Source organism: Nicotiana tabacum, chromosome 22, assembly GCF_000715075.1.
Source record: "Nicotiana tabacum cultivar K326 chromosome 22, ASM71507v2, whole genome shotgun sequence".
In the NCBI taxonomy this organism is placed as follows: Eukaryota; Viridiplantae; Streptophyta; class Magnoliopsida; order Solanales; family Solanaceae; genus Nicotiana; species Nicotiana tabacum.
The window spans coordinates 39,045,828-39,060,081 of NC_134101.1; the positions used below are offsets into that span (position 1 = coordinate 39,045,828).

General features: G+C 35.3%; 1 protein-coding gene across 1 annotated transcript; it reads left to right on the top strand.

Moving 5' to 3' along the window:
• Window positions 1-752: 752 nt before the first annotated feature.
• Window positions 753-8,157, top strand: LOC107783037 (DNA-repair protein XRCC1). The gene is made up of 7 exons (XM_016603998.2): window positions 753-1,161; window positions 1,723-1,911; window positions 2,606-2,717; window positions 5,095-5,180; window positions 5,296-5,406; window positions 5,729-5,815; window positions 7,533-8,157. The coding sequence occupies exons 1-7, from the start codon at window positions 982-984 to the stop codon at window positions 7,863-7,865; spliced, it is 1,098 nt and encodes a 365-aa protein (XP_016459484.1). The 5' UTR covers window positions 753-981; the 3' UTR covers window positions 7,866-8,157.
• Window positions 8,158-14,254: the final 6,097 nt, after the last annotated feature.

Here is a 14,254-nt window from a genome sequence, read left to right on the forward strand (position 1 = left end):
ATTTAGACATAGTGTAGCATTAAGCTAGGGGTGTTCTGGTTCGGTTTGGGTTTTCCCTAAAAAGAAACCAAATCAAGTAAGTCGGTTTTTTAAATATTGGAACCAAACCAATTAAGTCGATCTTTTATCGATATCGATTTTTGTCAGTTTTTTGGTTTTTTCGGTTATTTATTGATTTTTTCTTAAATACGAGACATACACTACCAAACGCATATTTCGGCGACTACATTTTCAACGTAACGCTATCAAACCAATTGCTTTTTGAGAAATCTATCATTTACCAAGATATATTGATGATAATTGACTCAAATAATGATGAATAATTTAAGTACTCAATTAAAAATCGATTATTTTTAACATGAAACAAATTCTTGTACTTAGCAAAAGAAAACTACCAACCAAACTAGAAGGCATAAAATAAGATTATTATAATAGCAAAGAACCAGACTAAAAATACAAATGATTAATATGTACCATAAAATTTTAGAAACTTTATATATATATATAGGTGTAATAATAAATTTAAATAGCTACTTTTATAGTCGGTTTGGTTCAGTTTTTTCGGTTATTTTTTGATTAAAACTAAAACCAAATCAAATTTGATCGGATTTTAAAATTTAAAACCAAAACCAAACCAAACCTAAAAAGTATCATTTTTTTTTTGTCGATTTGGTTCGATTTTTCGGATTTTTATGAACACCGGTACATTAAGCCATCAAATAAATACGAGTAAAAATCCAATACCAATTTTTGTAGGAGAGAAGCTAAATGATGCTATAGAGAATATATTAGTACACCATAAAATGAAGTAAATATACTAAAAAAAATCAATCAAATTGCTGATATCGTCAAAGTGATTACTCTTTCTCAATATGCCCTAAATTTTATAGGTTCTTCAGCAATAGTATCAGTGTAAATGTAAATAAGCGTTTTTCAGTCTGAAATTGGGTGGATATCGATCGATAAGCGTGCCGTTCGAAAATGTCTGCGTCAAAGAAAGACCAAACAAACGACGGTGGCAAGAATGGGAGGAAACGTAATCTTCCTTCATGGATGAGTTCAAGACAAGCCTCAAGTGGTTCAGGTCAGAGTAACGAAGCCGAAAATGAAGCAAAAATTTCTACCTCGACTTCGAGTGGTTCAAATTTCTCAAAACTTATGGTAAATTTATGAGTTTTCCCAAATCGTAGCTGTGTTTGTTATGTTATGGGCCAAATGGAGCGGAATGAGTTATATAATCAGCACTAACTAATTTTTAGCTGTTTTTGTAATGTAATTGGCCGAATGGAGAAGAATAAATATAGGGGATTCAAGTAGTAGACTTGTACTGATTTTTGTTCTGTTTGTTTTAAAATGGGTTAAATAGAGCAGAATGAATACCTACGATTTATATTGGACACAAGCTAATTTTAGCTGCATTTGTTATGAAATGGGTAGGATAGAGTAGAAAGAATATAGAGTGCTCATTGTCCGACCACTAACTAGTTTTAGCCGGGGTTGACATGAAATGTGTTAAATAGCACAGAATGAATATATAGGACTCACATAGTTGAACCTAGTTAATTTTAGCTTCGTTTGTATCAAAATGTGGTGAATGGAGTGGAATTTAATACTCAGCATTTCATATAGTCGGCCCTACTAATTTGGGAATAGTTGACTGATTGAGCTCGTTTGTTGTTTCATTTAAATTTTGACGACTATTCCATATTTTGAATGCTGCAGGAAGGGGTTGTATTTGTGCTATCAGGTTTTGTCAATCCCGAGCGTGGTACATTAAGATCCCAGGCTTTAGAAATGGGAGCCAAGTATGAACCTGATTGGAACTCGGGTTGCACACTCTTGATCTGTGCATTTCCCAATACACCAAAGTTTCGGCAAGTTGAAGCAGATAATGGAACAATTGTATCAAAGGTCTACCTCTTTCCTTTTAAGTGTATAAATGACTTGATTTCCTGCAAGTCCATTATGGCAAAGAGGCTGATGTCCTAAGAGATAGTGATGCACCAAGTAATACGTGTTTCAACGAAGAAATGCTGCTTTGTTGGCTTCAATTTTGTCATTGTGTTTGAAATAGAACTATATGCTTGCTCCTGTTCTCATGGAAAATTTTTTATGCCAATTTCCTTCTGCTTTCTATGCTGTTACCTTCTCAAAAATATTATTTTGTGTGATCCTTTCTATTTTATTAATGCTATTTCCTCCGCAGAAAATGATACTTCAATCTGTATATGAACATGAGAGTGTTTTAGACCTATATGTGGATCTTACTATTTTGGTATTTCTGTAATATCAAGGGATAACTTACTTGAGAGAAAAATCCTGATAGAAGTATTTGTTTCTTTTTTGTTGCGACTTCCTTCTGTTTTATTCATCTTTTGTTTTCTTTATTTTTTTTTGGGCAGGGGGTGCTTTGCGCTGTATGTGGAAGTATTAGGCATCCACATGACATGAAAATGAGGGATTAACAGTGGGTGTTATTTTGTTCAAATTGGTTCACGTTGAGAACCTTCTTTATGTGGGGACATGGGGTTACTATTGGAATTTAATTTTTCTTCTACAAACTATGCTCTCTCTAAGTCTGAAGGTTTTTGCTTGTTTTGTGTAGGAGTGGATAACAGAGTGTTACAAAGAACAAAAACTTGTTGAAATTGAAACTTACCTTATGCATGCTGGCAAACCATGGAGGTGTCAGAGTGTCTCTCATGAATCCAGCCAAGGTTACCTCTCTCCGTCTTTGTCTATCCTCCTCTCCCCCATCCCACCCCACCCCAAACACGCAGACTATTTGTGTTTTAAACAAGGATGGGACCCATTGAACTCAATATAGTGAATGATACTTCTAGCTAACCCATGTTTCAGTCATAATAGAGATAGGGTAGAACATTTGTCAATGCTGAAAATTGCCTAGACAAGTGCAAGAGACACCTGAGATGAATTTAAATGGGGAATATGGTTAGTAAGGAACTGAGGATTCATATAGCGGACCCCTACTTGCTTGAGACTGAGGCTTGTTAAGCGCAAGAGACTATGTCTGAGTCCACCCTGTCCGCAGTTAACTTATGGTTCCCCTCCACCCCCCCCCCCCTTCAAGAAGAAAATAGAAAGAGAAAAAATAAGAAATATCTTAAATCCTTCTCCCCTTCCTCCTATAAAAGTTTGATTAACTTTTAAAGTGTGGCTCCATTATTGAGCCCATCAATTTATTTAGATTAGGGTGCAATCAGCATAGATACTTCTGATTATGTCATTGGTTACCCTCTTTCTTTCATAAACATCTCAAGGATCGGTGTACTAATGTACTTTGTATAAAGCCGCTAAATAAATAAATAAACACATAGACCCAACACGAACTTCCTTTTCATCCAAAGACATTTGATACAGATCAGAGATTTGTGAAGAAGCGGAATATGATGCTCTAATTAGTAACTACCAGCAAAATTTCGAGTCTCACCTCCCAACCAACAGAAACCCAAATGCCGGTGACCCAAATAGCAACCGTCCAATTGTCTGAACAAGCACGTGTGCACCGCACGAGCCAACTCAACCACTTTGTTGGTGATGGAAACTCTGTCACGTGCCACCAACTTCAACGACCTCTCTTGCTAGCTATCACTTAACCAGACTTGAATAGGCTCCTCTGTCATTCCAGAGAACTGTCATCCTTAAGACTCTCAAAACATCAGTTAAACCTAATGAACACCTTCTTGGATTACATTCCTGTGTGTGTGTATAGATATGTATATTTTGAGGCATCTACATGCACATCAAAGTACCTATTTACGATTTCTTTCGTGTTTTATTTTGAAGTATTGTTTTGCAGCTTTGCTAAATGAATCTAGCATGCTGCTATTTTTCTTTGAGTCTAGGCATGCTCATTTGGTGTCTGCACCGCGCTGACACAAGTACTCTGGATACATGTCTAGAGAGGTAGTCACTAGTTAGTATTGTAGCTTTTGGAATTAGAAGGTTAACAAAAAAAATCACACTGCAACAAAATTTACCAATAACCTGATGGTGATGGTGAGTGATTAATCCATGAGTGGCTTTTTAATGTCTAGATTTTCCAACTTCAGTGAATTGTTTAAGTTTTAGGCTTATGAAATTTGTCTCTGGGGTTTGTGTTTCTTTTCAATGAACATGTAATGTCGAAGTACCCATTCAAAAAAGAAATGTAATGGATAAGTGAAACTTAGAATTATCTAATACAGCCTAATATATCTCCTCACTCGTGCTTTTGGAATTCCTGCTGTTTTAATCCATGCTTGATGTCAACTGATAACAAGATGCATTGCTTGCCCTCCCCAATTGTTTATCTCCTTCCAAGCATGCATGGTTTTTTCATGATTTGAATATCTTATTATCCAACAAGTGACTATCCTTAAATTTTGGACTGTTTTGAGAGACTTGCTTAGGCAATGTTATTCAATTGGTCCACATGAAGCTACTGCTAATTTAGATAAAGAAAATGAAAGGTATCTTAATTTTTAAGTGGCCAACCTATATAGGACATACAAATGTAGGGAGAAACATGTAACTTCAAATGAGAAAAGATGGTCGAGTTAAAGTACATAAGGCTTCCCTAGTTTTTAAGGGTAAGAAGGGGTAGAGAAAATACTCGAGCTAGTGTTCAAATGCCAGGCGCTATGGTGCTGAAAAAAACTATCCCATACTTCGGGGAAAAGCTTAAATGACCTTAGGCCAAGAGGGTACTTGTACCTAAAATTGACACGGGTAGTGATAGAGTATCTAGGGACCCGGGACATCTCTCTCTAAGCAACTTAGAAAAATTAGCGCCTTAAACTTTTGGAGAAGGGGTGCCTCCTCATGCAGTGACCATGCCTGGGTGGCTTCATACCAAAATTCAGGTCTCCGCAAAGTCGTAAAATAATATGGGGCCTGATGACTATCCAGTGCCGGAAGGTCAAGGAAGTTGGTGACCTGATGACAAAGGAGTCATGGGACAAAGTACTAATTTATTTTCATTCTTTTTAATAGAAACTTTCTTTTTCTCTGTTTCTGAAAGAAGAGAGATTTTTCTTTAGCCTATTTTCCATTTGTCTATATTCCATAACCGACCCATCTTGGACCTTGCAGATCAAAAACCATCCACATCTAGAAAATCTCATAAAAGAGAAAAAAAAAGTTCACCTTTTAAGACAACTACTACTCCTTCATCTGAGGTACTTATTTTTTACTTGTCTGTAATTACACAGGTTCACCGAATATATAGATTTGAAATTATGTATCAACTCTCCAGAACTTGTTTTTGTTATTCACATTATCTTATTGTGACAGGCGGTACGTTGTGATGAGGTAAAAGATGGGTTTTCTCCTTCTAAAGTGAAAAAATGGGCTATAGATGATCTTAATCGAATCATATCATGGCTGGAGAATCAAGATGAAAGGGTAAAGTGATGTATCTAATTTTTTGGAATCAGATGTTGGCTTGCGCTTGAGTGTTCTCAATCTGACTGGTCATCTTCATTTAAGCATGAAATAGCTTTGTGTTCTGTCTTATTAAAAAGAAAACAAAACAAAAAGGAGTTCTGTCAAAGAATAGGTCAGAATTTTGTTACTTCTTTTTTTGGGTGGGAGCAGGGAGGAGAGAAGGTGAGAAATGCATTGGTGGAATTGAGTCGAGTGTCTGAATGAATACTTAATCCTGCATAATTGTATGTAGTTGTTTATCACAAGCTCTCTTACTCCATCAAATTTGATTTTGATACAGCCAGAGCCCAGTGAAATGAAGAAAATAGCTGCTGAGGGAATTCTAACCTGTATACAGGACGCCATAGATTCTCTCAAGCAAGGGCAGGTAAATCGTTTTTTGCAAGAATTCTCCACTTTTTTTTTCTATTGAATGTTTGTTTTATACTGAATAAGAATTATGTTGCTGGTCTCTTACTTGTCATTTTGGATATCCTTAGTAATCTATATGACCCACCGGAAAAAGCTTCTAGGACGATAGTAACTCTGTTATCAACTTTACCATTTGCTGTTAAACTTGTTTCCCTTGTCACCATTTGAAACTGCTATAGTTTTGCCTCAGGAGTTCCTTCTTGCCAATTTTGTGGTAACATATTCAGTTGCTATAAATTATTTAGCACCATTGGTGTTGGACTCTTTGTTCTTATAGCTGAACCCAATTGGTTTGGGAGTTATGCTTAGTTGATTATTAATGTTGGACTGTTTGCACATATTAGTTATTGCCATGGATGATAAAGTAAGTAGTATTTTATGTTTGACCCAAACTAGTTACCGCTGGTGATAGTTATTTTATGAAGAAAATAGTTAGCACTCTACACCAAATAGTTAGATTGCAAATTTTTATCTAATTAATTTTTTGTTAGATTTTACCGTACTATATTATTGAAGAGCATTTTCATGATAGAATTTCGTTTATTAAGTAATTTGTCATGCCATCAAGAAATTTTATTTTCTGAGCTATGTTACTCGGACTATCCGAAAATGTCGCCGGGTGCGTGTCGGATCCTGCAAAATACACTACTTTTGGAGGAAGGTTGTGAGAGTGATGGCAGTCAATTCTTCAATCTCAAGTACATTAAATACCTGTAAATGTGGTGGTGGTAACCAGCAAATGTCGTGTGTATAGTCAGGGTGAACATTAGATGTTGTGGCTATCATGGAGGCACGTTAGGATTATAGGTGGTTTACTAGGGTGGTATTGGTGATGGTTGGCAGTGTAGAGGGGTGTGTAATGATAAGCAACTGGGAATGGTGTTAGACGATGGCAAAAGACTGCTGGTTTCCAAGCAAGTGTTTGTAGAAGTTGGAGCTCTGGCACAGCTACAGAGAGCTGAATGAGCAAATTACCTTAGTTACATCTTGTAGCAGACTTGATTTTGAGCATACAGACATAGGTTTTTGTGCTTACTTGGAGTTTGAGTCCCATCAAGTGAGAACATTAAGCATAATGCGTGAATATTAGTTTTCATATTAAGTGAAAAACTTCAACAGGGAACAGATATTCTGACTGATGATTGACCAAGGTGATGCGATGAACCCATTGAAAAACTTTTTATGGCTGTGCCGTTGCCCTTATAAAAAGATGGCTGTGCCATTGGAGAGAATTTTAATTGTTCTTTTGAAAGAGTAAGCAGTCATTGTTAGGGCTAGAAGTGTTTGATTTGGATTTGAAGTTGAATTGTGTGTCCTAGGAAATGGAGGGTAGGTTGTCGATTTATTTGCTCGTCCTATTCTTTGAATATTGTGCTTCCTGTGGAGAAACTTCATCATGGTTTTGGTCCTTGAATGTTGTAAGAATTTTAGCTGTATTCATGTTAATTTTCCGGTACAAACTTGCTGGAAATTTTGTTATAAGATTTGTAATAGAATAGTTATACAGATAAATTCAAGTTGTATAGATAAAAAAGAAAAAAATTGATTACTGAAATGAAAGGTTTTGGCATTAGTTGCATTACTCCAGTCTCCAGATTTTGATAATGTGTCCGACTCATCCTCCATTTAATCTCTGTTTTTTGCTGCTTGGTCGTCATTATTCAACTCTGTAGGATATTCGCCAAATAACTGAGCAGTGGGCATGTGTCCCTCGGGCAGTTGAGGAGCTGGCAAAGTTTGATAGTAGTTCTGCTGGTTCAGCTAAACCACACAAGGATCTTTGCAGACAAGCTGTGACCTGTAAACAGATCTATGAGCTGGAGTACAGAAATAGAGAAGATGATGAACTTTTGAAGATAAAAGAGCAGAGTGCTCGTGTAAGCAGAAAAGCTGGTGATGTTGCCAATGATGTTGCAGCATATGACAGTGATGATACCATTGAGATGACGGAAGAGGAAATTGACCAAGCTTATAATGCTGTGGCATCTACCATTATAAAACACTAGGTGAGCTTGAAAATGGGAGGTAGAGTAGGCGTATATCTGCTTAACCTAATTTTTCAATTCCGCTCCTCATTATTGGTTGTTTTCTTTCTTTTGTATTTTGAGCGAGTATCAAGATCCAAGAGTGTCATCTGTAACCTGTTGTAGATAGTACAAAAACTCAATTACTTTAGGAGGGTATGTTGCTCAACCTACCAACTGGCTTAACAGACTTTTTTTCCCTCTTTCAGTGTTCACTTTGTTAAGTTAATTGCTTGAATCTTTTTTCCATCGTGAAATTCCAGACTATATAAAATTCCCTCGTTTTCTTTTCTCCTGCTCGTGTATCATATTGCTCCCCGCTTGTTGCAGATTCATGTGGCATATTTACTTATATACAAGCAGGATATCTCCGTCTCTATGCATTAGTAAAAAACCTGAGAAAAGCCGATTGTGATTGCTTACTCTTGGTGTTTCACCAAACGAAATAAAATTTAATCATGGTTAACTGATAGGTTTTTATGTAAAGAGAAATTTCATGCTTATATTGTTTTGGTGTCAATATCAGTACAAGTTCTCTCCTCTCTCTCTCTCGGATCTCTTCACTTACATGTTAGGATTACACTCGTTGGGCAAAAGCCAAAGTTGGCGTATTAGAAACGATCATATGCAGCAAAACTTACCGAATGAGCTTTGAAGCTTATTCCAGCACTTTTTGGCTTATTTGAGTGTTTGGCAAACACAAAAAGTGCTTTTAAGCCTAAACAAGCCTAAAGCAACAAGTTGGGCATTCCCAACTTTGCCTTTTTGGCTTAAATGCACTTTAAGTTTGACCAAGTTTTTTACTATATTACCCCTCATTTTATATTATGAATCCCAAATTATTCTTATTCATTACAAACGCTACTCTTCGTCATTTATGATCCTACCTTCTCTCTTGAGTCTTGAACCATGGTGATTCATGTAGTGTTACTTTAAAAACTGATGTGTTCTATCACATTCTTACATTTTGATTTCTTTCGTTTTTCCTCTTCTTCCTTTACTTTGCTTGCTTATAAATTATTATAATAATTTCATATTAACCGAATGAGAAACTACTACACATGCATCCCGTTCTTAAGTTAATAGAGATTTTAGTCCTTTTTCTTAGTCCTCATTTGTTACGTAGAATATTCACAAATAATTTTAATTTTTCTTGAAATTTTAATTTGTTTTAATTTTAGATTTTCTTTTTCTTTTATCAAACAGACAATACTATACTTGTTTGTTTAGTAGAAAACAAACACAAGAATGCTGAACAGTATACATTTTTTCCCCAACGAGAGCCAATCCTAAGATCTCAATAATGTAAATTCATTTATTTCCCTTCTTATGTAAACAAATGTGATATTTATCCCATATGTTTCTTCAACAGGCTTGAAATCAAGAAAGAAATAAAAAGTTTTACATGGTTGAAAGTGGTAGGAAAATGAGAATTCAAGAATTATATTTATAAAAATTATTTCAGGTAATTAGTTTAAATTGAAAGTGAACTAAAATATAAATAAATTTGTATTTGCGTTAATTTAGAATAAAATATTATAGTAATCAACTTCTTTATAATGTTAACAATTTTAAGGATATTTAAGTCATTTTAATAAAAAGTGTTTAACAGTACTTTTTACCAAACAATTCAACTGCTTTTTCAGCTTAAGCTTTTTTTATCCAAACACATAACTATTTATTTATAAAACAAACTCCGACACCTAAAATGTGCTTTTAAGCACTTATTTGTATACACAGCGTACTTTGTACGTTCTGAGGGCCTGTATGATTGGATTATTGAAAATATAATCTCAAACAGAACCATGATGATCAAACATACTATTATTTGTTCGAAACTTGAACAAATAATAACTCAAGACGTATGCTCAAGCACGCATTACTTTTGCATGACGTATGCACAATAACTCATTCCACACGAATATAAATAAAAGTTTTTGCGATGTGTCATCTTATAGTGAGTGTAGATGTTGCATTTTCATACAATGCTTGAACCCCTTAGTTATCAATTTGAAAAACTCGAGGCAGATGTTCATCTAATTATTGATCTTATCTTTCTTGAGATTTTTTTTTTTTTTTTGGTCAAATTGGTCTAGGCCCCAAAAGCAAGCCTCAGTTTCTTCTTTCCCCCCTTATTTTCTTGTTATGCTCGTTTTATTTTCTAAGTGTTGTTAGGAAGGAAACTTAGATTCCGTTTGGCCATAAATTTAGGCAATTTTTATTCAATTTCTTTTTTGAAAATATTGTTTGTTCATGAAATAAGATCAGTTTTTGATTCCCAAAAATTAGTTTAGGGCAGTTTTGGGTGAATTTTTTTCATACACTCACAAAACTTAATTTTTTTTCAAATAAAATTTATGTTAAAACACATATTCAACTTCCAAAAAATATTTTTCAATATAACTTTAAAGACTCTTTTTTCAAGTTTTAACCAAATCTATATCCAAATACTAGCTTACTATCACTTCATTAGTTAAGGAAATTGAGACCATTTGAGAGCACGGAAGACCATTTGAAAATAAACTCCAAATTTACCCATTTTGGTAACATCCTTTTTCAGCTACCCATTTGAGTAAACTAGGGGTGGCATGTGGGCCGGGCCCGGTCTTAAGTGGGCTTCGCGGGTCCGGTCCTAAGTGGATCGGTCCTAAGCCGTCCCGAACTTTGCGGGCTTCTTGTTGGAATCAGTCTGGGACCGGGACCACAAACTAACGGTCCCGGGCCTAAGCGGGCCCAAGCGGGCCTAGTGGGCCCAACATAGACTTTCTATTTATTTTTTTAAAATTTATACAAGTTAGAGAAAAAAATGGTAATAAAAATATCTAAGGCAATTTGTAAATTATATTATAGAATTGTCACCTATATATATATATATATATATATATATATATATATATATAGTAAGATGTATATATAGTATAGTATATAGTATATACTATATTATACTATATATACAGCTTAAGATATATAAAAAGACAAAAATATTTTAAAGAGATATTCAAAGCAATGCGTTATATAATTTTATTATAACATTAAATAATTATGGCAATATCTTTCTTGGTCTTCCTCCCCCTATGGAATGAGCACAGCAAGGTGCTAATACCATAATTGAGAAGAAAAAGAAACTAATCAAGATGTGCCACAATACAAGTTACATATTAATTTACATGGTATCCCTTACAAATTTCATAAATCCTTCAAGGTCCGGAGGAATTTTCGTTGGTGGTGGCGGAAAAGAAGCTTGGTCATCACCGTTTCCAGGCGAAGCATCATCCTTCGCAAGTTCAGCTAGCATTTCTTCCTAAGTTTCGTCTACCTCTTGTTGTAATTCAGCAAGTCCAAAATTTCTTCTTTCCAAACGGATCCAATCTCTGAAAAGTACTAATTTTTCCAAGCTCTCCCTCATAGACACTCTATAATCACCGAGCTGAAGTCTTGCTTGACTGAAAGCGGTCTCTGATGCCACCGTTGAAGCTTGAATAGTTAAAATATCTCGGGTCATCCTTGAAAGAATCGAAAAGTATTTTTCTTTGTCCTTCCACCATTCCAAAATATTAAAGGAGCCATCGGGATTCACTTCCTTAATTCACTGTGGCAAATAAATTTCAAGCTCATTTAGTTGTGAAAAATCACTAGTACTAGAACCTTGAGAACCCTGAACCCTGCCCAAGCACTAAGTGCTCTTACTCACGCAGTTCTTTTAGATGATTGAGAACTAGAAGAATAAGGAGTTGGAACGTTTGGTCTAGCATGATCTAATGCAACTTGATAAGCATTATAAATTGTTTGAACAATTATTTTAATTGAGGCTATTGCGTCCGGAAGTTTAGACAACTCCTCATCTTCAAGTGCTAAACCATTATAAACAGTTCATACCAAAATTGAGGACCTCCTAATTTCATAGTAGGATTTAACAATGCAGCAACACCGTAAATAGGGGGAATAGGGAAAAAATATTTTTTAAACTTTTTTCTCATAGAATCAATAGCAAGTTGATAAATTTTTCCACCCTCTGAAAAATGATCAAATAAATTTGCAAGTCTTGCAATATAAACTAAACAGTTAGAAATAGTAGGATAATATTGCCCAGAAAATTTATTTGTAGCAATATGAAATTTTTCTAAAAAATCTACAAGCATTTTAACATTAGCTCAATCTGCATTTGTAAGGTGCTCATCATCATCACTTACATGAGCATTAAACGTTGAGTTTATGGGATTTCTATATTCATATGCAACATCTAAACTTTTATACATGTAATTCCATCTAGTCGGACAAGGTTTAGGAACCTTTCTTTCTCTTAGGCCAAATTCATCGCATCTTTTAAAATATTCTCTAAGTCTACTTCTACGGTTTGAATAAAAAAGCCAATTAAGAGCCATTTTAACCTTTTCAATTTCAACATTTAAAATTCGCATACTATCACCCGCAATTAAATGGTAACTATGACAAATACATCTAGCATGAAAAATATTACTAAATGCAGGACTTAGTGTAGTGGTAAGCAAGGCTACATCATTTGTGTTACTAGTAGCATTATCTATTGAAACTAACATTATTTTATCATTAACGCAAAAATATCTACAAATATCCGTAATCGTGCTAGAAATAAACTGCCCTGTGTGACGTGAATTAATTATTCTATAAGCAATAATGTGCTTTTGCATTATCCAATCCTCATCAATCCAATGACTGGTAACAGTAAGGTAATCACAATCATTACCACTTCTACCAATATCAGTTGTAATAGCAACACGATAATTTATATGAGTAAATAAATAGCGCAAATATTGTTCATATTCATGTTTATATTTATAAATATCGCTCTTTATGGTTGTGCGAGGAAAAACTTTATAAGTAGGATTATAAACTTTTCTAATATAATGCACAAAGTGAGGGTTAAAAGAAAAACTATAGGGTAAGCACATAACAGTAACCATGTTTGCCAATTCTTCCCGATCTTTTTTTGGATCATAATATAAAATATCACCGGTAACAGTGTTAATTCCCGGTTGAAATTGATTTGACCCGGTACTAAGGTCAGCCTGACTAGGTGCACTTATCCCCTCGGCCAAAACTTTCATACGAAAATATCTAGCTTTATCTTGAGGGTGTAGCAATATGTGTCTAGTTAAACTCCCCGTCCCCCCGACTTCCAACATATTTAAAAACTAACTCTTTGCCACAAGTTTTACACTTAGCCCTATTTTTTTCTCTTAGTTTAGTAAAAAATGGCCAAACAAGAGATGTTTCTGCCAATTTAGAAGGTTGTCTAGAAAAAGTAGGGGCAATAACAGAAGGGTCAGACGGGGCATCATTTGGATTATTATTAGTTGGGTTAACTTCAGGAGCAAGACTAGTGGGTGTATCGTCATCCGGTTGCATTTCATCAAAATCTATTTCTTCATCATAATTTTCATCAATAGTTGGATTACCATAAAGAACATTCATATATTCATGGTTTAATTGTTCACCGGGTGCAATATTATGGCAAAATTGACTCTCGGTAAATTGTAATAAACTATTATCGCTATCAAGAATAGGAGGTGTAGGATGGGTAACAGGTTTGGGTCGGGGAGCCGGGGAAGTGGAGGAGGAACAGATTGGCCACTAGATTCACCACTCTTGGATTTTTCCTTATTTTTACGAAATATTTTTTTTAAGGAATAAGCCATCTTAATTAATCAAGCAAAGTAAATAAAACAAACAAAACTATAATATTAAAACTTAAGAGTTGGAACGAGTTTACTGAATTGACGAACAACTTGTTGAAAATTAATTATCGTTGAAGGCTTGAAGACTCGAATACTTCAATTCACCAACTTCACAATTTTGCACAAAATGTAACAATTAAGTAAGCAATTATAGAAGAATATTATAGAGAGATTGATGATTTTGTGAGAAAAATAAAAGAATGAGGGGGTATTTATAGTTGAAAATAGGGAAAAAGTATAATTATAAAAAGTTTGGGATTAAAACAAAGTTTGGGGGGTTAAATGACTATTTTGGTAGACCAAACGGCTAGTTTTTAAATGGCCAAACGGTCAATTTCTTTTTTCTTTTTAAAAATTATCCGTTGGGCCCGGATAGGCCCGTTTAGGACCGCTTGAATCGACCCACTTCTCAGCCGGTCCCGGTCCCAAACGGTCCCGGTCTCGCGAGCCTCCCTATAGGACCGGCCCACTACCTAGCCCACCTCTCCACGGTCCCGGTCCTATTCAGTTAGGACCGTTTAGGCCCACCGCCCATTTGAGCTTGCGGTCCTGGGCCGATCCCGGTCCTAACCGGCCCACATGCCACCGTTAGAGTACAACAATAACAACAACAACCAAGTATAATCCCACTAGTAGGGTCTGGGGATGTTAGTTTGT